Source organism: Pinus tabuliformis, chromosome J, assembly GCF_031772625.1.
Source record: "Pinus tabuliformis cultivar Carrire ecotype Pingquan chromosome J, CPIR1, whole genome shotgun sequence".
NCBI classification, from domain to species: Eukaryota; Viridiplantae; Streptophyta; class Pinopsida; order Pinales; family Pinaceae; genus Pinus; species Pinus tabuliformis.
Genome location: NC_142295.1, coordinates 1,624,950,883 through 1,624,977,212, shown reverse-complemented (window position 1 = coordinate 1,624,977,212; position 26,330 = coordinate 1,624,950,883). Strand labels below are relative to the sequence as shown.

The following is a 26,330-nucleotide window of genomic DNA, read 5'->3' as shown; positions in this document are numbered from 1 at the left end:
TTGCAAATCCCTCAACAAAAATAAGACACGGCTCAATATGATCCTCAATGAAATAAACGTCATGTGTAGGGTCTTTGGTTACGAGGGCACTGTGAAGCTTCATGCGGTTTATGAGGATTCGCAGAATATACATCTAGTTTTGGAGCTGTGCAGCCTAGGAGATCTGTTCCAAACGGTTATGCAGAGAGGCGGCCGTTACAAGCCTGATATGAATTGGAAGCTGCCATGATATTCAAGCAGATGATGGAGAGCATTTTGTATTGCCATGCAAAGGGTGTTGTTCACAGAGATATCAAACCCGAAAACATATTATTGACAGGAAGCCAAGTCGGGTGACTTCGGTCTTGCTACGCTCTTTCACAAAGGTATCATATGTTTTATTTCAGATTTAACGCGATAAAGTTTAAGTGATAGAGTTTAAATTTTGGGTAGTTATTTTATAAATATATTTTGTAATTTTGAAAAGAAGAGTACGGTATATTTGATCATTCAGATTTATTCTTTCTCTTAAATAATTATCATAGGTGGATAAATTGGTTGAAAAATATTGCGAAATTGCAGGAGGTAAACTTCTGTATGATAAAATGGGAACCCCAGCCTACGTGGCTCCCGAAATTATGAATGGACAAGGATATACAGAGAGCGTGGATATTTGGAGCGCTGAAGTGTTGCTGTATGCCGTGCTCAGTGGTACATTGTCATTCCATGGTGACAACTTCTTGGAACTCAAATGTAAGATTTTGAAAGAAGATGTTGATCTGAAAAATGGTGTATGGGACAAAATCTCCGTGCTGGCCAAAGACCTCATCTCACGCATGCTCGTTAAAGATCCACAACACCGCTTGAATGCTACACAAGTCTTGAGTAAGTAACACTACCATAATCGTTATCTCATTTTAGCACAGATGATGAATTAACCTCTTTTCTTTTTTATATTATATTAATGGACGGCCTAATTTGTTACAGGGCACCCGTGGTTGAATTTTGGTACAAGTCAAAAAACGCACGTGATAGCAGAAATGTGATTGCCAATCAAAGTTTAATGATTCACAAAGTTGAATGAAAGTTTTCAGATTGTTCTCAAAGTCTTAAGGGGAAGGAGTCCCTACGCATTTGAAATTATAAGCTTGTGGAATTCAGTACTTGTGGGTAGAGAACATGGCAGTAACAATTTGCCTTCCTCCACAGGTTCGCACAGATACAAAAAGCTTGTAAGAAGATTGGTCTGGCTTGTAACTGATTTGATTGAAGTCAAAATTGTACTTAATACTTGTGGGTAGAGAACATGGCAGTAACCATTTGCCTTCCTCCACAGGTTCTCATAGATACAAAAAGCTTGTAAGAAGATTGGTCTGGCTTGTAACTGATTTGATTGAAATCAAAATTGTACTTAATGTTCATCTGAATTACGTAGCGGTAATGATAAGGTTTCCAACATGAGAAGGCCGGCATTCATTATTGCCGTTTTCAAATAAAAGCATCGATTTATTGTACATGCAATAATTCTTGCACATGTAAGACACACCGCTATATTTACCATACAAACAATATCCAATAGCAGTTTTAATGTCTTTTTGGATTTTCTTTTACTGTCCCTGAGTGAGTAAACATAAATAAAATAGAGAATTGATTATGGCACAATTATTTTCAATATTTTTATATTATGTAATATTTAATGTACTAATTCATTTATGATAATTCTACATGCAACATTATATAAATTAATTGGTATTTGTGATAATTGTACATGCAACATTCTATAAATAAATTAATTGGTATTTGTGATAATTTTACATAGAACATTATATAAATTAATTGGTATTTGTGTTTATAGCATTATCTAAAAATGTAAAATAAATTTAGAAAAAAAAACAAAACAAAAACAATATCACACCCTAGCAATCATATCCACTAAGTAAATGCACAAGACAAACTATATCCACCATGCAGAATGTATACATTGTGCTCTTCTCTACTTTTGTATGATGAAAGGTTAAAAAATATAAATGTTAAAAACTATATTCACCATATAGAATGCATACATTGTGCTCGTGTCCACTTCTTTCTTTATGATGAAATATTAAGATATATAAATGTTAAATATGTATAATGAAAGGTTAAAAAATATGAATGTTAAAAACTATATTCACCATATAGAATGCATACATTGTGCTCTTGTCCACTTCTTTATGACGAAATATTAAGATATATAAATATTAAATATGTATAATGTAATTGTTAAACCTATATTCACCATATAGAATGCATACATAGTGCTCTTGTCCATTTCTTTATGATGAAATATTAAGAAATATAAATGTTAAAAAGTAAGGTATATAAAATATTTTGCATTTAATTTTATTTTCTTAGTTTTTGAATTATTAAAGGTAAAAGAAAGGAATTGGGTGAGAATACCTTTAGCTATGTTTGGAAATGGAAATTTCAAACGAATGAGTGCTTACCTTAATTTGTCTGGAATTATGTGGATATGTGCTATATTCATGGACATGTATTTGGCATGTATAATAGTTGGTGTCTAGTTATAGCTAGATCGGTTGAAAATAACGACAAGAAATGCTAAAAATAGTAATGCTAAAAATAGCATTTCATGATATACTCCAACTCTATTGGAAATAGCAAAAAATGGAAATGCTAAAAATAGCATTGCTAGAAATAGCATTTCGGGATAGATTGCAACTTTAATTAGTCCCTGAATTAAAACTCATAATTAAAATCCGAATTTAGTCTCAGTATTTGTTTGAAAAATAATTAATTAATTCATTTTGAGTTAATTAGTTGGAGTAAATCAAACATGAAGTCTATGTGAAGACATACAACAGTTATTCTTTTGATCGAGGAAGTTAGATAATGATGAGTTGTATTTGAGTTGTAATTATTAAGCTCAGTTAATTGAGTTAAGTCCAGTTAAATTAGTTCCAAATAGTTTGAGGAACTAATTGTGAGTTCAGTCAGTTAATGCATGCATGCATGCAACTAGTGTTCTGCAGATAACTGAATATTCTCTCATAAAAAACTCATGCATGTCAGTTCAAAGAAAGGCCAAGTTGAGATTAAAGGAAGGGACAATGTATTATGAGTTAGAAGAATTTTCTGATAAAGGAAACTCATACATGCAGAAGGAATCATCTCCTTCAAGATTGCGCAGTTATTTCAGAGGTCAGTGTTGTGTGTGAGGTGAGAATCGCACAGGTTACAGCCAGATGACCCACGAGAAACTGCGCAAGGAAATAGGAGGCTTCGAGGACTAAAGGAAGGCATATGTGTTGTCTATTATGTCTATGAGCAGTAGTGAGGGATTGTACTGAGAGATGGATAGCTTGTGAGCTAAAGCTTTGTGTGATTCTGAGATATTTCCACTTGTATGATAATACAGATAGTGGGGTTTTTCGCTGAGGCCTTCCCCTGAGTATTCTTCTGTGTTTCATGTGTATGATTTCTTCTTCTCTGTTATATGTGTTCTGATTGATCTTGCTCAAATTGATTAAGGTTCCGAAAAGTTTGATAGTAGAAGTAGATCAAGTATTTTGCTTTAGGATATTGCATTATCAGGTGATCTACTCTGAACTCTCTACAAGATCTGTCAAGGGAATTAGAGTCCCTTGAGACATGGCACATATGTGTTTAGGTACAAGGCAACATGCTTGGAATAACAAGGTAAGCTAACATATTATGTTGTATGACGGTTCTATATATGGTGTTGTGTGTATATTACATATGTATTGCTGGGTATAGATGGTGTTATATACATGTTAGATATGCGGTGTTGTGTACATATCGTACTATGTGCATGTTGGATATGCGGTGTTGTGTACATATGATGCTATGTACATATTGTATATGCAATGTTCTATACATATGGTGTTGCATGAACATGGTGTTATGTACATGTGGTGTTGTGTTCAGGTCATGCAAGTGGCACGGTGCACATGTCGGATATGCGACATTGTGTATATATGATGCTATGTACATGTTGTATATGCATTTTTATGTACATATGGTGTTATGTACATATGATGTTATGTGCATGTTGTACTTATGGTGCTATGTACATATGGTGTTGTGTGTATGTTGTACTTATGGTACTATGTACATATGGTGTTGTGTGCATGACTGTACATGTGGTGTTGTGTGAATGTGGTGTCGTGTACATGTGGTGTTGTGTTCAGGTCATGCAAGTGGCACTGTGTACCTGTGGATTCATGTACATGTCGTGCATGTGGTGTTGTGTACATGTGGTATTGTGTACACATTATACAGGTGGTGCAGAGTTCATATGGCGATGTGTACACATTGTGTATATGGTGTTGTGTACATGTGATGTTGCGCATATATTGTGCAGGTGGTTCAGTGTATAGGTGGTACTGTGTACATGTTATATATATGGTACTAGTGTACATGTGGTATTTTGTGCCTATCATACATGTTGCGTTGTGAGCATGCAATACTATGTATGTGCATTGTGTAGTCTTGGTATCGTGACGTGTATTTGTTGTGTTGTACTCTATGTATGTATATGTGTTGTACCGTACATCAAATGTAGGAGTATGTATTATGTTATGTTTTACACTAGGTGTAGGTGTATGTGTTGTATGTCAGGTGTAGGTGCATGTATTGCATGGTGTTGTATGTCATGTGTGGTTATATGTGTGTGATTCACACTATGTGTATGTGTACATGGTTGAAGGGAAGGAACTGGGTGTTTGTTAGGGTTGGAAATCGATCTGGTGTGCATAGAAAATAAAGACAAAGGTAGAAGCTAAGGATTGATTAAAGGATAAGTATTAGTATTTTATTTCATTTTTAATATGCATGTGATTTATGATTCTGGTCTATGATGATTGCATGTGATCTATGATTCTAGTTTATGATGCTTACATGTGATTTATTATGGTTAAATGTGATTTATGATGGTTACATGTGATTTATACATGAGGATTTGGTTAAAGATGATATTTTGACTTGTTGTGATAGGAAGTGAACAAAATTGCAAGTATACCTTATTGACAGGCTACCATTGAGGTATGGTTTGAAGTTCCAATTTATTTTGAATCTAATGGAAATTATGTTCTTGGTATAGGAAAGCATGAAATGCCCAGTTGGCTGGTTGAAACTGATGGCAAGCATTAGCAGCAGAAACAAAAGAAATTAGAACAAGAAGCAGTATGTCGGTAAAGCATTCAGGGGCACGACCATTGTGGAGCACTAGTACCCAATAGTGTCCATTGATTTCCATGATCATGCTATAACTGATATGATGGTTTTAAGGTAGGGATATGCCTTGGTTTTTTAACCTTCTGATTTGAGGAAACCTTGCCAAGGGGTGGACTGCCCAAGATGGGGGTGTCAGTGGATTTTGGAAGGTGTGTGACTACATGGAAGGGGGTCACTAGATTTCCCGACGGATTGGGATTTCTAGTTGGAGGCTTCTGTAGAGGAGGATCAGAGGGGGTAGAAAGGGTGGTTTGAGGGGTGTCTGAAGGAATATTGGGACCAATAGAAATAGGAATTTCATGTTTTGATGGAGAGGAATCCGCAGGCTAAAACTGTTGTTGGTGGTAAGGGTTTTTCTTATGGGTGGAGGTGATGGAGGGGGTTTAGGCCTTAAAAAACACCCTGCGGGCTTGGAAAACCCATATTGATATTCAGTCCTGGGTGGGTTAGCCATGGTTGTTTGAACCAATAATGGGAAATTTTTCTAGAGGTTCTCATTTTCATAATAGTGGAAACAACTTAAGGGAATCTCTCATAGGCAAGAGTTTGTTTCCATAGTTCATCTTGGTAGGTAAAGTTGATGGATTCAAGTGTGGGTAGTAGAATGTTCATGTAAACACATATGTGAGCGTAAGAGATGTACCTTGTTTGCTTGGTAGCCTTATATATTTTTTCAAATTACCTGAGATCATTTTCAATTCCTACCAATGTGTCGTCATCCCAAAATTCTGTAGGTAAGGTGTACACTCTAATCCATACTCGAGCCACCATCACATCCTCCTTGTCATGTACAAACATTTATATCAAGAATATAAGTAAAGCCTGTAGAGTTGAATATGTATGGGACATTCTAAAAGAATCACATATGGTATCCTATTATGGTAAATATGATGGTGATGAAGCCCTTCACTCCAAATTCTAGATAGAAGTGGCATTTTGGCTTACGTTTTAGTTGAATCCACTGGGTCAGTGTTTTTTCTTACAGCTAGATGCCATGAAGTTTTCCTGTAAGGGTGTGATCTCTTATGTATTGAATGTATTCCCCAAAGTGCTTGGACTAGATTTCAAATTTTTGAGTTGTCACTACTTTTGGTAGGCAACTTCTAGGGGCTCTTTGTCCATTCCCCAAGGGCTTCTATGATTTTTCTTTTGCTAATTGGTTTCGGCTTCTTATGAATTACCCTTGAACTTATGAGCATCCTAAGCATGAAAACCTTTGGAGTGATTATAATGGCCTTCATCATTTGTAGCTTGGTTATAGGAGGGAGCATCACACCCTCCTACTCAATGGACATTTTTGAGTTGAGGTAGAATTTGATAGATGGGATCATCGACGGTGTGAAAGAAGGGATTTAGAAAAGAGGAGTATGATTTTGGTGACCAAATGAGGAGCAAAGTTCATTGATTCATCACGACATCATCATAACAATGTTAATCCCAATATTAAATCATAAACAATATTAAAATTACACATTGAACAATACAAAGTTAAATTAATGTGATTTATTTATATTACTAAGTTATAATATAGTAATTATTGTTATAAATATTAAAAATTGAATATTGAAAAAACTTGACCAATTATTAATTATGAAAAATTGAATTATTAATTATTCATTTTATTTTTTATTTCTATATAATTTGACCAATTACGATGGATCTAAGTTAGTTTAATAGTCGATATACCACAGGAATACGAGGTAGAAGAATACACTACAAACTTAAAGGGTCGCTTCATCTCATCCATAATCAGGTTCATGTCTTCGAAGAAGATGGAGCAAAGCAAAGTGGCAGAGTGGTTGCAGAGTTGTTATCATAGGGGAGGGAGATCAGTATTGATGCCCATAATTAATAATTGCTCAATTCACGACCACTATGAATTCAACAATGTCGACTTGAGTGTGGTTCCCCATCATAAAATTAATATATGTTTCCAGAGGGCCACACGCATCGCTCTCTATTGCAAATCCCTCAAAAAAAATAAGACATGCTCAATATGATCCTCAATGAAATAAACGTCATGTGTGGGGTCTCCGATTACGAGGGCACTGTGAAACTTCATGCAGTTTATGAGGATTCGCAAAATATACATCTAGTTTTGGAGTTGTGTAGCCTAGGAGATCTTATCCAAACGGTTATGCAAAGAGGCGGCCTAGAGATTGGCACATTAGCTCAACATCCCCCCACATTGGCACAATCTGTGGGAGAATTTCACTCAGGCCCTCTCTGAATCCCACATCTGCATATCTGAGGAGGAAGATGAGATTGTTTGGGGCTTCTCGAAATCTGGTAGATACACTCCAAAAGTTGGTTACCTGGTTCTAGTTGAGCCGAGGAAGCCACAAAATATAGAAGACTCGTGGCAACATCTTTGGAAGCTGCAGTCTCCCCCATGATCTAGATTACTTATGTGGTGCATCTTACAGAATAATATCCCTATTGGGGATAATCTCATCAAGAGGGCACAATATGGACCACACTGGTGTTACCTATGCAAAAGAAACAAAGAATATATTTTACACCTCTTCTTGGAATGTTTGGAAGCTCATTGGCTATGGGAACTAGTCATCCCGACTGTTGCCCCTTTCGGCTCTTGGACAACAGCATCTGTTACTAATGCTTGGTACACCTGGTTTACCTCCTCTACCTCGGCCAAGCAGCGCAATCTCTCAATCCTGACCTATTGGGCTATTTGGATCACCCACAACACCCTCATTTTCCAGAACCTTACCCCTCCTTGACCTGTCATTGCGACTAAAATTATAGCTGATTACACCTTCGAGGGGGGGGGGGGCATTTTGCACATCACTACATATCACTCATTTGGTTTGTGGATAGGACTCAGGAGAGGCACAAGTAATTTTGTTGAGCTATCAGCAGCAAAATATCTTATACAATTTGCATTGGAGAAAAATTGCAGATATGTTCAAATATTTGGAGACTCCAAAATTGTGTGTGACTGGTTAAATAGAAACACAAGATGCTCTACATACACTCTAAGTCACATTCTAGAGGAGGACCTGAGACTGATTGCATATTTTGACACATTTACTTGTAATCATATTTACAGGGAGCGTAACACAGCAACTGATGGCCTTTGCAAAGAAGTTGCGCTCTGGGAGCCAGGTACTCTGATGATTTGGTAACTACTCGATGATGGCCATTATCAGTATTATCACAGGCCATTTATGGACTTTCAAGCATAAATTTTACTGAATTTGATTTTTGTTTATTCATGTATATATATTTCATCTCTCGGACAGCTTTGGTTTTAAAATTTTTATTTATACTAGTTATCTCTAGTTGTTACCTCCCTACGAGGATCAAGGTAATCAACATATCAGAACTCATAACTCTTGTTAATGACTGCTTGTCATGAATATGTTCAGCATATGCATATGCATCTACAAAATGTAATTTCTTTCTATAAATGAAATTACGATTTTTCCTAGGGGAAAAAATTGTACATGCAACATTATATAAATTAATTTGTATTTGTGTTTATAAAATTCTGTAAAAATGTAAAATAAATTTAGAAAAAAAAAAAACAAAAACGATATCACACCCTTAATTATAGCACAGTTATTTTCAATATTTTTTATGTGATCTAATAATATTATAAAATTTTAAAAAAATATATAAAATTGTTAAAACTGTTTTTAAAATTATAAATGATATTATAAAAATATTAAAACTTATATTAATATACTATATCAAACTTATATTAAAACTAAAACCATAAAATCATGTCAAAGCTATAAATTATATTAAAATGAAGCTAAAATTATATTATTATATTATAAAACCATTATTCAAATTTATTATTATATTTAATTTTTTAAATACGTTATATTAAACCTTATATCTATTTAATTATACTAAATTAAATTAAACATTATATCTACTTAATTATACTAAGTTAAATTAATAAAATACAAAAAAATAACTACCTTTAATTTAAACCTTAATAAATAAATTTATTTAAATTTAAATTTATTTATGCCTTCTAAATAAGCAATAAAACATTACACCGCACGCATTAACAAGATCATACTACAACAATAACAATACACTCAATAATACACTATAAAACGGATTGTTATTTTCTGAGTTTGTTGTTATTGTTCTTTAGATCTATGTAGTCATACAATAAAGAGAATTGCAACGGCAAGTAAACTGTGACCACAACAAGAACTGAGATTTTAATCATTCATTTTATTTTATTTTTCTATATAATTTGACCAATTACGATGGCTTTAAGTTGGTTTAATTATTAATCATTCATTTTATTTTGTATCTCTATGTAATTAGACAAAGCAAATATTTAGATAACATAACATAATAAGACATTACAACATTTCTTCTATATTGAATTTGATGAGACCTCTCAAAGTAATAAAATTATTCAGATTTAAATAATATTATAAAATTTTAAATACATATATAAATTATTAAATTGTTTTTAAAATTATAAATAATATTATAGAAATATTAAAACTTATTTTAATATATTATATCAAACTTATATTAATACTAAAACCATTAAATTATGTCAAATCTATAAAATTATATGAATAGGAAGTTAAAATTATATTATTATATTATAAAGCCATTATTCAAATTTATTATTATATTTAATTTTTTAAAATACCTTACATTAAACAGATATCTATTTAATTATACTAAATTAAATTAATAAAATAGAAAAAAATTAATTACTTTTAATTTAAACAGATTTATTTAAATTTAAATTTATTTATGCTTTCTAAATAAGCTATAAAACGTTACACCACTTTAAAAAGGAACGCATTAACAAGATCACACTACAAGAATAATAATACACTAGAAAACGGATTGTTATTTTGTGAGTTTGTTGTTATTGTTCTGTTACAAACCACTGAAATAGAGAAATAACCTTAGAAAAATAAAAGGAAAAATAATCCCTTTTTTACATTTATTGGTCCAAGGTTTAGTTTCTCTTCTGTGAGAAAGAAAGAAAATGATTAAATAGGTTTATATGTTATTATTTGCAAGACCCGGAAAGAGGAATAATCCACTTAAATTTTCCAGGCATTTAAGTTCAGCTCTAGTTTTATTATGAGAGAAAGAGAAAATGACTAAACATTTGTATTACATATTCATTGACCAATTGATTAGTCTTATAATTTTTTTGTTATTCATACATACTACTTCTTTATAAATAAAGCCCTATTCCTTTGATATTTTATATTTTTTTACTTAATCATGAGCTCTGTCTTATACCCACATTATGGGTGGAATCACTGGTTGAGGGTTGAGGTGGTTTGGCCTCTCGAAGTCCTAGATGTTTTTTTATTGATTTGTTTTATGAGATCCCACATTCATGCTTGGAATATGGCACGGGGGTGACTAGATGAAGAGAGATTTGGTTTAGCCATGTCTATGGTTAGGTGGTATGTGGAAATCCCGCACGTGATTGCATTTTGCATTTGTTAATAAGATCTCTTTTCCTCTTGTAGTTGATGGATAATTGTACTTATTATTATGTGATATTGATGGTTGTTTTATCATTGTTATGTTGTTGGTTATATGTTGGTTATGAGCATGTTCTATGATAGTGATGGTGTATGGATCTCATCATGTTTTGATTTTTAAATGAATGAACAATGTATCTATTACCTAATAGAGGATAATGCAACTAATGATATACGTGAATAATTCTTCTTAGTGATTTTCAGATAAGTATAAGATCCCTATGCTCGGATTTTTTGTTTAAACGTGTAGATTACATATTTATGGCATTTTTAAAAAATGCTTGTCATGGATAGTAGGGCTCTAGTATAGCCCTTGTCAAAGTTTTTCCAAATCTATCATTGTTATGTTGTGTAAATTTATTTTTGAAGATGTTATTGAGTTCTACGTCATGACCTGGGCTTTCGACCTCAAAATGTGGCACAAATCTTGGATTTGCAAGCACAGTTGTGAGGAGAAAAGTCCCCAAATGCATACACCATACTATGGGAGCATCTGGAGCCTCTTGGACACATGGTTATCCATGTCAAGGGAGCATTTGGAAGTTTAATGGTCTAAAAAATGAGGGGGATTCAGGGGATGGTTACCTGAGTGGTTGGGATGGCTCGTGGGAGTTCTATTTATGATGTGGAAGGTTTATATGGTGTGTTTATGTCGATTCCATGTCCTTAACCAATAGATAGGGAGTCAAATCATATCATCGTAACTTCTCGTCACATGCCTACCCCAGTTGGTTGGTTACTTGGGTATATGTGGGAGGAGGGTATTATAGATTGGTATCACAATATGATTCAACCCTCAGACTGGGTGGGCAGTTTGTTGGTCATGCATTTAGGTGAGTTGCATATGTGTTCCTCATGCTTGCATTCTATGTGTGTGCTGCATTTACATGGTTTTGATCATGGTTGTAGTGATGTCACCATGTAAAGGGTGATGGTGTTGTTGCGGTATGTGTCATCATAAGTGTATAATTGTATATGCATGTTGGTGTCTATATGTTGTTATGCATGCATTATTATGGGCATTGTTGTTGTGCATGAGGTCATTGTATTCAATTAGTTGATTTTTATTCTATTGGTATGTTATTATGCTAATGAGTTGGTTGAGATAAAGCAGGAGATGAAGATCGTCAAAGTGAGGTTGCAGCATTGGACCTCGAGGAAAGAGCATGTCTTCAAACAAGTTTGTATGTTGGGCACGTAGGTATGTAGATTAAGGGTTATATGCATTATGGTTATGTGTATGCCTTTTATTCTATTGATGTTATGGTTACATACATGATAAATGCTAGTTGATTAGTGTAGTCATATGCACATGTGTCGGATAGTCATGAATGATAGTATCCTATGGTTGTATGCATTGCTATTGCTGTTTTATTTTGTATAACTTGATGATTATGTTATATGTTGTTGATCAGTATATTATAAGATAACTTGGTTTTTTTATATGATATATAGCTTGATGATTAGGTTATAAGTTGTTGATGAGAATGATATATAACTTGTTGTTATATGCTAGTAACTTGATGATGAGGGTTATTACATTAAGATCTTGATGTTATATGTATCATACTAATTTGGATTGGTATATGCGAATGGTTATGGTTATGACATTTAGGTGTGAGTTAATATGTTGTGATATTATGTCGTACTAATCTAGACTCACTATGTAAATGTGATTATTATGTATGAATGATAATTATTTACGAGTTTATAATGTGACCATGTTAGCTAGTTAGTGTCATGGATATCATGACCTTATTTATGGTTGAATTGATATGTTGTGAAGTTATATCATGCTAATATCTTAATTGTGCATACAAGATAGCCTCCATTGAGATGCGTTAAGGTATGAGTTTTCTTATGTTGTATATTTTGTGCTTGACTATTTAATTATGTTGCCTATTTGGTGTTTGAGTGTTTGGTGTCTATTATGTTGTCTAGTTGATTTATCTAACATGGTACATTTATAGCTTGTTTGAATGTTTGATTAATTTCATGATATGAGTATGTGTCTGTAAGATTGCAGAAAGAAATGATCTTGTTTTAAGATGGTCGTACTAACACGTGTTGAGACAATTGATATGTGCATGAATGTAAGTAGGTGATAGTTGTAGCATTATGTCTAATGACTGTGAGTTGACGATGGATTATGACATGGTTGTTAGACTTTGTGCAGGTTGATTTACAAGTGACATATATGTTGCCTTGATCTTTGGAACATGTTATTGACATGTGTGAACAGTTCACAAGAAACATGCTTGGTATTAGCATGACAAGGTAATAGTTGATTTCTTTATATAACTATCCATTGGGTGATGTGATAGTATATATTAAGACTCAGCTGCAACAAGTTAAAGGTAAAAGAAAGGAATTGGGTGAGAATTCCTTTGGCTATGTTTGGAAACCAAAATTCCAAACGAATGAGTGCTTTGCATACAGGGAGTCTTCTTAACCTTAATTTGCCTGGAATTATGTGGATATGTGCTATATTCATGGACATGTATTTGACATGTATAATAGTTGGCGTCTAGCTATAGCTAGATCTGTTGAAAATAGTAGCAAGAAATGATAAAAATAGCATTGCTATAAATAGCATTTCAGGATATACTCCAACTCTGTTGGAAATAGCAAAAAATAGAAATGTTAAAAATAGCATTGCTATAAATAGCATTTCAGAATAGATTCCAATTGTAATTAGTCCCTGAAATAAAAATGAGAATTAAAATTCGAATTTAATCTCACTAGTTGTTTGAAAGATAATTAATTAACTCATCTTGAGTTAATTAGTTGGAAAAAATCGAACATGAAGTCTATTTGAAGACATGCAACAGTTATTCCTTTGATTGAGGAAGTTATCCCTTAATTAAGGAGATAAGGATGAGTTGTAATTGAGTTGTAATTAGTTAGCTCAGTTAACTAAGTTAAGTCCAGTTAAATTAGTTCCAAACAGTGTGAGGAACTAATTGTGAGTTCAATTAGTTAATGCATGCATGCAACTAGTGTTCTCCAAATAGCTGAATATTCTCTCATAAATAACTCATGCATGTCAATTTAGAGAAAGACCTAGTTGAGATTAAAGAAAGGGACAATATACTATCAGTTGGAGGAATTTTCCTATAAACAAAACTCATCCATGCAGAAGGAACAATCTCCTTTAGGACTGTGGAGTTATTTTAGAGGTCAGTGTTGTGTTTGAGGTGAGAATCACATAGGTTACAGCCAGAGGACAAAGGAGAAGCTGTGTAAGGAAATAGGAGGCTTGGAGGACTGAAGGAAGGCATATGTGTTGTCTATTCTATCTATGAGAAGCAATGAGGGATTGTACTGAGAGTTGGATAGCTTGTGAGCTAAAGCTTTGTGTAATCCTGAGATATTTCCACTTGTATGATAGTATAGATAGCGGGCTTTTTAGCTGAGGCTTTCCCCTAAGTATTCTTCTGTGTTTTATGTGTATGATCTCTTCTTCTCTTTTATATGTGTTCCAATTGATCTTGCTCAAATTGATTAAGCTTCCGCAAAGTTTTATAGTAGAAGTAGATCAAGCATTTTGCTTTAGTATATTGCATTATCATGTGATCTATGGTGAAATTTCTACAAGATCTGTCAAGGGAATGGGAGTCCCTTGAGACATGGCACATATGTGTTCAGGTAGAAGGCAACATTCTTGGAATAACAAGGTAAGCTAGCATATTATGTTGTATGATGGTTCTATATATGTTTTTGTGTATATATTACATATGCAGTGCTGGGTATAAATGGTGCTATGTACATGTTAGATATGCGGTGTCATGTACATATCATACTATGTGCATGTTGGATATGCGATGTTGTGTACATATGATGCTATGTACATACTGTATATGCAATGTTATGTACATATGGTGTTGTGCGCATGTTGTACATGTGGTGTTGTGTTCAGGTCATGCAAGTAGCATGGTGCACATGTTAGATATGCGACGTTGTGTACATATGATGTTATGTACACGTTGTATATGCAGTGTTATGTACATATGGTGTTGCGTGCATATTGTACTTACGGTACTATGTACATATGGTGTTGTGTGCATGTTGTACTTTTGGTAATATGTAGATATGGTGTTGTGTGCATTACTGTACATGTGTTGTTGTGTGAATGTGGTGTCATGTACATGTGGTGTTGTGTTCAGGTCATTCATGTGGCATTGTGTACATGTGGATTCATGTACATGTCATGTATGTGGTGTTGTGTACATGTGGTATTGTGTACACATTATACAGGTGGTGCAGAGTTCATATGGCGATGTGTACACGTTGTGTATATGGTGTTGTGTACATGTGATGTTGCGCACATATTATGCAGGTGGTGCAGTGTATATGTGGTGCAGTGTATAGGTGGTACTGTGTACATGTTATATATGGTACTGGTGTACATGTGGTATTGTGTGTCTGTCATACATGTTGTGTTGCGAGCACGGAGTACTATTTGTCTGCATTGTGTAGTCTTGGTATTGTGACATGTGATTTTGTTGTGTTGTACACTAAGTACATATATGTATTGTGTTGTACATCAGATGTAGGAGTATGTATTGTGTTTTGTTTTACACTGGGTGTAGGTGTATGTGTTGTATGCCAAGTGTAGGTGCATGTATTGCATGGTGTTGTATGTCATGTGTGGTTATATGTGTGTGATTCACACTATGTGTATGTGTACATGGTTGAAGACAAGGAAATGGGTGTTTTTCAGGTGTGGAAATCGATCTAGTGTGCGTACAGAATAAAGACAAAGGTAGAAGCTAAGGATTGATTAAAGGATAAGTATTAGTATTTTATTTCATTTTTAATATGCATGTGATTTGTGATTCTGGTCTATGATGATTGCATGTGATCTATGATTCTGGTTTATGATGCTTACATGTGATTTATTATGGTTAGATGTGATTTATTATGGTTACATGTGATTTATACATGAGGATTTGGTCAAAGATGCTAGTTTGACTTGTTGTGACACGAAGTGAACAAAATTGCAAGTATACCTTATTGACGGGCCACCAATGACGTATTATTTGAAGTTATTCCAATTTACTTTGAATCTAATGGAAATTATGTTCTTGGTATAAGAAAGCATGAAATGCACAGTTGGTAGGTTGAAACTGACGGAAAGCATTAGCAGCAGCAACAAAGAAATTAGTAGAAGAAGAAGTATGTTGGTAAAGCATTCAGGGGCACAACCATTGTGGGACATTGGTACCCAATAATTTCCATTGATTTCCATGATCATGCTACGACCGATATGATGGTTTTAAGGCAGGGATATGCCTTGGTTTTTTAACCTTCTGATGCAAGGGAACCTTGTCAAGGGGTGGACTGCCCAGGATGGGGGTGCCACCGGATCTTGGAAGGTGTGTGACTACATGGAAGGGGGTCCCTAGATTTCTGAGGGATTGGGATTTCCAACTAGAGGCTTCTGTAGAGGAGGATCAGAGGGGGTAGAAAGGGTGGTTTGAGGGGTGTCTAAAGGAATATTGGGACCAATAGAATCAGGAATTTCATGTTTTGAAGGAGAGGAATTCGTAGGCTAAAATTGTTGTTGGTGGTAAGGGTTTTCCTTATGGGTGGAGGTAATGGAGGGGGTTTAGGCCTAAAAAAAAAACCTCGCGGGCTTGGAAAATCTATATTGATATTCAGTCCTCGGTGGGTTAGCCATGGTTGTTTGAACCAATAATGGGAATTTTTTCTAGAGGTTCCCATTTTCATAATAATGGAAGCAACTTAAAGGAATCTCTCATAGTCAAGAGTTTGTTTCCATAGTTCATCTTGGTAGGTAAAGTTGATGGATTCAAGTGTGGGTAGTAGAATGTTCATGTAAACACATATGTGAGCGTAAGAGATGTACCTTGTTTGCTTGGTAGCCTTAGAGATTTTTTCAAATTACCTGAGAGCATTTTCAGTTCCTACCAATTTGTCCTCATCCCAAAATTCTGTAGGTAAGGTGTACACTATAATCCATACTGGAGCCACCATCACATCCTCCTTGTCAAGTACAAACATTTATATCAAGAATATAACTAAATCCTGTAGAGTTGAATATGTATGGGACATTCTAAAAGAATCACATATGGCATTCTATTATGGTAAATATGATGGTGATGAAGCCCTTCGCTCCAAATTCTAGATTGAAGTGGCATTTTGGATTACATTTTAGTTGAATCCACTGGGTGAGTGTTTTTTCTTACAGCTAGATGCCCTGAAGTTTTCCTATAAGGGTGTGATCTCTTATGTGTTGAATGTATTCCCCAAAGCGCTTGGACTAGACTTCAAATTTTGGAGTTGTGAGTACTTTTGATAGGCATCTTCTAGGGGCTCTTTGTCCATTCTCCAAGGGCTTCTATGATTGTTCTTTTTCTTATTGGTTTCAGCTTCTTATGCATTACCCTTGAACTTATGAGCATCCTAAGCATGAAAACCTTTGGAGTGATTGTAATGGCCTTCATCGGTTGTAACTTGGTTATGGGAGGGAGCATCACACCCTCCTACTGCAATGGACAATTTTGAGTTGAGGCAGAATTTGAGAGATGGGATCATCAATAGTGTGAAAGAAGGGATTTAGAAAAGAGGAGTATGATTTTGGTGACCAAATGAGGAGCAAAGCTCATTGATTCATCACGACATCATCATAACAATGTTAATCCCAATATGAAATCATAAACAATATTAAAATTACACATTGAACAATATAAAGTTAAATTAATATGATTTATTTATATTACTAAGTTATAATATAGTAATTATTGTTATAAATATTAAAAATAGAATATTGAAAGAACTTGACCAATTATTAATTATGAAAAATTGAATTATTAATTATTCATTTTATTTTTTATTTCTATATAATTTGACCAATTACGATGGCTATAAGTTAGTTAAATTATTAAGGCTTACGTTTGTGCCTCCTTCCATAGTAAAGTCATTAAAGATGTTTTTGATTGCTCTAGCTTCGGTGACTCTGGGTATGCCCTACAACATTGTATCATCCACAAATTGTTGATGATTGTTTGCCTCTGCATCCGTGGTAAGTTTGATACCTTGAATTTGTCCTTAAGCATTTTCCCTTTTAATCGCTCTGCCTAGCCATTCCATCATGAGGACGAAGCGGAATGGTGAGAGAAAATCTCCTTGTCTGGGCCCTCTTGAGGGTGTGAAGGTCCTTGATGGAGCTCCATTAAGTAGTATGGAAAAACTAGTTTGAGTTAACTAATGCCATGATCCACCTTATCCAATTCTGGTCAAAAGCATAGGCTCTTAGAATTGCCCTTATGTAAGACCAGCTCAATTTGTCATAGGCTTTTTCTAGGGCAAACTGAATGATTATACCAGCTTGTTTGTTGCTTTTGAGAGAGTGTACCAACTTAAAGGGTCGCTTCATCTCATCCATAAACAGGTTCATGTCTTCGATGAAGATGGAGCAAAGCAAAGTGGCAGAGTGGTTGCAGAGTTGTTATCATAGGGGAGGGAGATCAGTACTGATGCCCATAATTAATAATTGCCCAATTCACGACCACTATGAATTCAACAATGTGGACTTAATCGTGGTTCCCCATCAGAAAATTAATATATGTTTCCACAGGGCCACACGCATCGCTTTCTGTTGCAAATCCCTCAACAAAAATAAGACACTGCTCAATATGATCCTCAATGAAATAAACGTCATGTGTAGGGTCTCCGGTTACGAGGGCATGTGTAACTTCATGCGGTTTATGAGGATTCCATTGTATCATCCATAAATTGTTGATGATTGTTTGCCTCTGCATCCGTGGTAAGTTTGATACCTTGAGTTTGTCCTTAAGCATTTTCCCTTTTAATCGCTCTGCCTAACCCTTCCATCATGAGGACGAAGCGGAATGGTGAGAGTGAATCTCCTTGTCTGGGCCTCTTGAGGGTGTGAAGGTCTAACTAATGCCATGATCCACCTTATCCAATTCTGGTCAAAAGCATAGGCTTTTAGAATTGCCCTTATGTAAGACCAGCTCAATTTGTCATAGGCTTTTGCTAGGGCAAACTGAATGATTATACCAGCTTGTTTGTTGCTTTTGAGAGAGTGTACCAACTTAAAGGGTTGCTTCATCTCATCCATAAACAGGTTCATGTCTTCGATGAAGATGGAGCAAAGCAAAGTGGCAGAGTGGTTGCAGAGTTGTTATCATAGGGGAAGGAGATCAGTACTGATGCCCATAATTAATAATTGCTCAATTCACGACCACTATGAATTCAGCAATGTGGACTTGAGCGTGGTTCCCCATCATAAAATTAATATATGTTTCCACAGGGCCACACGCATCGCTTTCTGTTGCAAATCCCTCAACAAAAATAAGGCACGGCTCAATATGATCTTCAATGAAATAAACGTCATGTGTAGGGTCTCCGGTTACGAGGGGACTGTGTAACTTCATGCGGTTTATGAGGATTCGCAGAATATACATCTAGTTTTGGAGCTGTGCAGCCTAGGAGATCTGTTCCAAACGGTTATGCAGAGAGGCGGCCGTTACAAGCCTGATGATGAATTGGAAGCTGCCATGATATTCAAGCAGATGATGGAGAGCATTTTGTATTGCCATGCAAAGGGTGTTGTTCACAGAGATATCAAACCCGAAAGCATATTCTTGACAGGAAGCCTCACCCATCCAGTCGTCAAGTTGGGTGACTTCGGTCTTGCTACGCTCTTTCACAAAGGTATCAGATGTTTTATTTCAGATTTAATGCGATAAAGTTTAAGTGATAGAGTTTAAATTTTGGGTAGTTATTTTATAAATATATTTTGTAATTCTGAAAAGAAGAGTACTGTAAATTTGATCATTCAGATTTATTCTTTCTCTTAAATAATTATCATAGGTGGATAAATTGGTTGAAAAATATTGCGAAATTGCAGGAGGTAAACTTCTGTATGATAAAATGGGAACCCCAGCCTACGTGGCTCCCGAAATTATGAATGGACAAGGATATACAGAGAGCGTGGATATTTGGAGCGCTGGAGTGTTGCTGTATGCCATGCTCAGTGGTACATTCCCATTCCATGGTGACAACTTCTTGGAACTCAAATGTAAGATTTTCAAAGAAGATGTTGATCTGAAAAATGGTGTATGGGACAAAATCTCCGTGCTGGCCAAAGACCTCATCTCACGCATACTCGTTAAAGATCCACAACACCGCTTGAATGCTACACAAGTCTTGAGTAAGTAACACTACCATAATCGTTATCTCATTTTAGCACAGATGATGAATTAACCTCTTTTCTTTTTTATATTATATTAATGGACGGGATGGCCTAATTTGTTACAGGGCACCCGTGGTTGAATTTTGAGACAAGTCAAAAAACGTACGTGATAGCAGAAATGTGATTGCCAATCACAGTTTAATGATTCACAAAGTTGAATGAAAGTTTTCAGATTGTTCTCAAAGTCTTACTGGGAAGGAGTCCCTACGCATTTGAAATTATAAGCTTGTGGAATTCAGTACTTGTGGGTAGAGAACATGGCAGTAACAATTTGCCTTCCTCCACAGGTTCTCATAGATACAAAAAGCTTGTAAGAAGATTGGTCTGGCTTGTAACTGATTTGATTGAAATCAAAATTGTACTTAATACTTGTGGGTAGAGAACATGGCAGTAACAATTTGCCTTCCTCCGCAGGTTCTCATAGATAAAAAAGCTTGTAAGAAGATTGGTGTGGCTTGTAACTGATTTGATTGAAATCAAAATTGTACTTAATACTTGTGGGTAGAGAACATGGCAGTAACAATTTGCCTTCCTCCACAGGTTCTCATAGATACAAAAAGCTTGTAAGAAGACTAGTCTGGCTTGTAACTGATTTGATTGAAATCAAAACTGTGCTTAATACTTGTGGGTAGAGAACATGGCAATAACAATTTGCCATCCTCCACAGGTTCTCATAGATACAAAAGGCTTGTAAGAAGATTGGTCTGGCTTGTAACTGATTTGATTGAAATCAATATTGTACTTAATACTTGTGGGTAGAGAACATGGCAGTAACAATTTGCCTTCCTCCTCAGGTTCTCATAGATACAAAAAGCTTGTAAGAAGATTGGTCTGGCTTATAACTCATGATTTGATTGAAATCAAAATTGTACTTAATGTTCATCTGAATTACATAGCAGTAATGATAAAGTTTCCAACCTGAGAAGGCCAACATTCATTATTGCCGTTTTCAAATAAAAGCATCGATGAATTGTACATCCAATAATTCTTGCTCATGTAAGACACACCACTATATTTACTATACAAACAATATCCAATAGCAGTTTTAATGTCTTTTTGGATTTTCTTTTACTGTCCCTGCGTGAGTAAACATAAATAAAATAGAAATTGATTATGGCACAATTATTTTCAATATTTTTATATGATCTAATATTTAATGTACTAATTCATTCATGATAATTCTACATGCAACATTAGATGAATTGTACATGCAATAATTCTTGCTCATGTAAGACACACCACTATATTTACTATACAAACAATATCCAATAGCAGTTTTAATGTCTTTTTGCATTTTCTTTTACTGTCCCTGCCTGAGTAAACATAAATAAAATAGAAATTGATTATGGCACAATTATTTTCAATATTTTTCTATGATCTAATATTTAATGTACTAAATTCATGATAATTCTACATGATAATTCTACATGCAACATTATATAAATTAATTGGTATTTGTGATAATTTTACATGCAACATTTTATATATTAATTGGTATTTGTGATAATTTTACATGGAACATTATATAAATTAATTGGTATTTGTGTTTATAACATTCTCTAAAAATGTAAAATAAATTTAGAAGAAAAAACAAAACAAAAACTATATCACACCCTAGCAATCATATCCACTAAGGAAATGCACAAGACAAACTATATCCACCAACACAGAATGTATACATTATGCTCTTGTCTACTTTTGTATGATGAAAGGTTAAAAAATATAAACGTTCACCATATAGAATGCATACATTGTGCTCATGTCCACTTCTTTCTTTATGATGAAATATTAAGATATATAAATGTTAAATATGTATAATGAAAGGTTAAAAAATCTAAATGTTAAAAACTAATTCACCATATAGCATGCATACATTATGCTCTTGTCCACTTCTTTATGATGAAATATTAAGATATATAAATATTAAATATGTATAATGAAAAATTAAAAAATATAAATGTTAAAAACTATATTCACCATATAAAATGCATACATAGTGCTCTTGTCTATTTCTTTATGATAAAATATTAAGAAATATAAATGTTAAAACGTAATGTATATAAAATATTTTGCATGTAATTTTATTTTTAAATTTTTTAAATTATTAAAAAGATAAAATAATTAATTATTTTTAGTATTTTATTTATATAATTTAAAATATATTTTAAATAAATAGAATAATCAATTATATATATTCAAAAAAATTATAATTTTAATGTTAGACACAAAATTATATTTACATGTGCTTAGAGCATGCATGTGATCAAAAATGGCTCCTGAACCCTTAATCTCTCAAAGGACAAATCCAGAGACATGTAGCCTCTAGTCTTTTATATTTAAAACATAAACAAGTAGCCATTTAGGCTACCATAGGCATCATTATTTTTTTAATATTTTATTTATATAATTCAAAATATATTTTTATAGTTTCAATTTGGTATTTGGATTTTTTTTTGTATCTTTAGATTTTGAAAAATAAATAATATAATTTAAATAAATAAAATAATTAATCATATAATTTAATTGTATATTTATTATGTAGAAATTTGAAATTTATGTTTTTTTCAAATAAAATAAATGTTTTTTAAATTTTATATAGATATAACAATATATTTTTTTGAATCAGGGGTAACAATATATTTGGATTTTTTCTCAAATTTTTAAAATTATTATAAATTAAATAATAAATGAATTATATATTTTAATTATCTATTAATCACGATGATGATGATGGTTAACATCCCCTGAGACCAAACTTTGGTCTATTGGACCTAAAGAAGCAAATTATTTCTTTTGATTTAAGATTTTATTCCTATGCTCAAAAAGCTTGGAGAGAAGCTTTCCGAGCTCACTATAATTTTGACATTGTAAAAGGTTAGGAAGGTGAGTATTGTGAAAAAGATTATGAAATTGAGATCTAATGTGGTTGTACACGAGGCACTCTAAGAGGAAGTGGTTTTCATCCTCGATGTTTCTATTCTCACGTAGATGGCAAATTCTTTCCATCCATGGTGTTTTAGGAACTGCCCAATGACCTCTTTCACTATGGAGTTCATGAGAATTTGTTCTAATCTTTGCTATATTGATTTTCTTCTTTGAGCTAGTTAAAATAGAGAGATACTTTTGGTCCTCTAGGTGGGGTTGATGACCTTCTTATAATAACTTAATTTTCTTTTAGCCGCTAAATCTTTCTCACACCAGATTTTTTCTTTGAACTTACAAGTAACAATATCTTTAATGTTATTAATGTTTTGAAATGCATCATTCTCGTTGATCTCCTAATAGTTTAACCAAGCCCTCGTGTCTTTTTACCACCCCGCTTGAGCCTTAGGTGGTTTTTGGATGGAATTTAAAGCTAGCTTAGGAAGTCTATGATCGTCTATGTTATTGAGTTAGTGCTTGTAAAGCAGAAGCCTAATCATAGCTAGACGCTCAATAGGGGAAGACCTACATCAATAAGGAGAATAGGATAGGGTGTATAACTTTTAATCTTCAGGTTATACGTTATAAAACGCTTCTGATTTGCTCAAGCTTTCTCTAGGATTCTCTAGAGATGCTGCAACCCTAAACCTCACATACATATAAGATAAAAGGGGTGACTAAAGTTTCAAAGAGTAACTTCTTTTTATCCCATGTTATGAGGTTTGCCATTTTACAATTATTTTCAAGACCAAAATAAGCTTTCCACCCCAGATTAATCCTTTTCTCAATGCTATAGTTCCAGTTGAGCTTGTGATGAATATCAATTCCTAGGTACTTGTAAGAATAGAGTTCCTCCAAGTTATTATTGTCATACATGAAATTAGCGTAAGTGTCCTTCTTGGATTTGATAATCATAACTTTTGTTTTGTCAGTGTTAACAGTCATACCCATGGTGGAGCAGAAATCCTTAAGAAGCCTGAGCTGCTTATCAAGATCAGATGGACACCTTGCGAGAAGAACAATATCATTAGCATAGAGAAGAAGGATGATGACAATCCCAGCTAATATCATGCCAGCACATCCTTAAAAAGCCTTCGAGCTTGTCGATGTAAATGCCAAATAGGGTAGGGGAGAGGGGGCAACCTTGCTTAACTCTGATATTACACTTAATATCTTTCGACCACCCCTCATTGCTCTTAAGCTTGGCAATTACATTCTCATATAACCTTATAGCGGCAACTCTCAACTCGAGGGGAGCCTTTAGCTCTTCTAATCTATTCCAAAGGTTGTATCTAGGAACCGTATCAAAATCCTTTCTAAAGTCCACAAAGCAACATAAGAAATTGGATTTATCATTACGACATTCTTCCATAATGATCCTAAGCGTAACAAGGTGGTCTGTTGTTGAGTGATGCCTTTTGAAACCTTCTTGGCCTTTAGCCCACTTACCTTCACTTTCAAGCCAAATGCTTAACTTCTTTTCCAAAATACTAGCATATAACTTGGCTAAGAGAGGGCTGATCATAATTTTCTGATAATTAGAGGGGTGATTTGTATCCCCACTTTTAAAAATAGGGATAATGAGGCTCTCAGTCCAAGGTTGATGGAACCCCTATTTGACAGCTTGATTGAAAAGCTTATGGATGTGGGGGATGAAAGCAGGACCCCCAATTTTAAATTAAATTAACTTATAAAATAAGAATGTTTCTTTGATATTCTTAGATTATATATATATATATATATATATATAAATAAATAATCTCAAATACACTTATATTATATTATAATATTTATATTTTTTAATATAATTTTAAATATATTTTTATATGTATATTTATATGTATATGAGTAAGAATTTTATGTTAACTGTGTGTAAAACTGGTGGTTAAGTTTTTATGTAGATATGGTAATAGGCTTGGTACATATTATGAGTAGATAAAAAAATATAAATATAGATTTTTTTATTTAAAAAGGTAATTAGAAAATTTTACCTAAATAATTAGTTAGAAATTTTTATAATTAAACGTAAAAATATAATATAAAAATTTGAATCAATTTTATAATATATAATTTTATTTATAAAAATTATACACTATTAATAATAAAAAGAATTAAATGATTTTTTGAATTAAATGATTTTTTTGTTTTATATATATATATAGTTTATAAAATTTTATAGAGTTGTAAAAGATAATAAATACACCATTTTTCTAATAATTTTTATGATCTTTTAATTTTTTTTTTAAATTTAAAATCAATAGAATAAAATATTTAATTGAAAGGTTAAGGTTTAAAGTTGATCCACATTTTAATTTATTAAACAATGTTAAGGTTCCAAAATTGATCCATAGTGTAAATTTCTTATCAAATATACCTAATAGAATACTTATAAAAATTAGGTGTGCTCTTGTTCACTTCACTATATTCACTATGTAGAATGCATACATTGTGCTCTTGTCCACTTATAATAAAATATTAAGAAATATAAATACTAAATAATATTGTATATAAAATATTTTTCATTTATTTTTTTTTAATTATTAAAAATAATAAAATAATTAATTATTTTATTAAAGGTAGCTCCTAAGAAATTCTGGAGGCAGATTCTAACCAGGAAAACTAAAGATAATAATAAAATTGATTTACATGACTAGAATTCCTATCTTAAAAGGCTTTATGAATCTCCAAATGTCATGGATAACTTTGAAACCCCGCTCACAACGAAAGAAGTTTTCTCATTAGAAGACATTGATTTTGGGGTCAATCGCTTGGCTAATAGGAAAGCTAAGGACATTGAAGGTTACCAGGAAGAAATCTTAAAAATTGGAGGTCTTGTCCTCATCCCCCACATTCACAAGCTTTCCAATCAAGTGGTCAAGCAAGGGTTCCCTAAACCATGGACTCAAAACCTCATTATGCCTATTTTTGAAAGTGGGGATACAAATAACCCCTCTAATTATCGAACAATTATGATCATCCCTCTCCTAGCCAAGTTATATGGTATTATTTTGGAAAGGAAGTTGAGCATATGGCTTGAAGATGAAGGTAAGCAGGCTAAAGGCCAAGTGGGTTTTAGAAAGTAGCACTCAACAACAAACCACCTCATTATGCTTAGGATCATTGTGGAGGAATGTCGCAATGATAAATCCAAAATCTTTTGTTGCTTTGTGGACTTTATAAAGGCTTTTGATACGGTTCCTAGAAATAACCTTTGGAACACATTAGAAGAGCTAAATGTTCATTTTGTGTTGAGTTATGTCGTTATAAGGTTATATGAGAATGTAATTTCCATGTTAAAGAGCAATGAGGGCTGGTCAAAAGATATTAAGTGTAATATCGGAGTTAAACAAGGTTTACCCCTCTCCCCTACCCTATTTGGCATTTACATTGACAAGCTAGAAGGTTGTTTAGAGGAA

The 26,330-nt window shown here is 33.6% G+C and overlaps 1 protein-coding gene across 1 annotated transcript; it reads left to right on the top strand.

The window, feature by feature from the left end:
• Nucleotides 1-584: 584 nt before the first annotated feature.
• On the top strand, nucleotides 585-20,116 carry LOC149233708 (serine/threonine-protein kinase PEPKR2-like). Its single transcript, XM_089382267.1, has 5 exons — nucleotides 585-864; nucleotides 8,303-8,358; nucleotides 19,253-19,451; nucleotides 19,648-19,950; nucleotides 20,058-20,116. The coding sequence occupies exons 1-5, from the start codon at nucleotides 585-587 to the stop codon at nucleotides 20,114-20,116; spliced, it is 897 nt and encodes a 298-aa protein (XP_089238393.1).
• The last annotated feature ends 6,214 nt before the right edge of the window (nucleotides 20,117-26,330 follow it).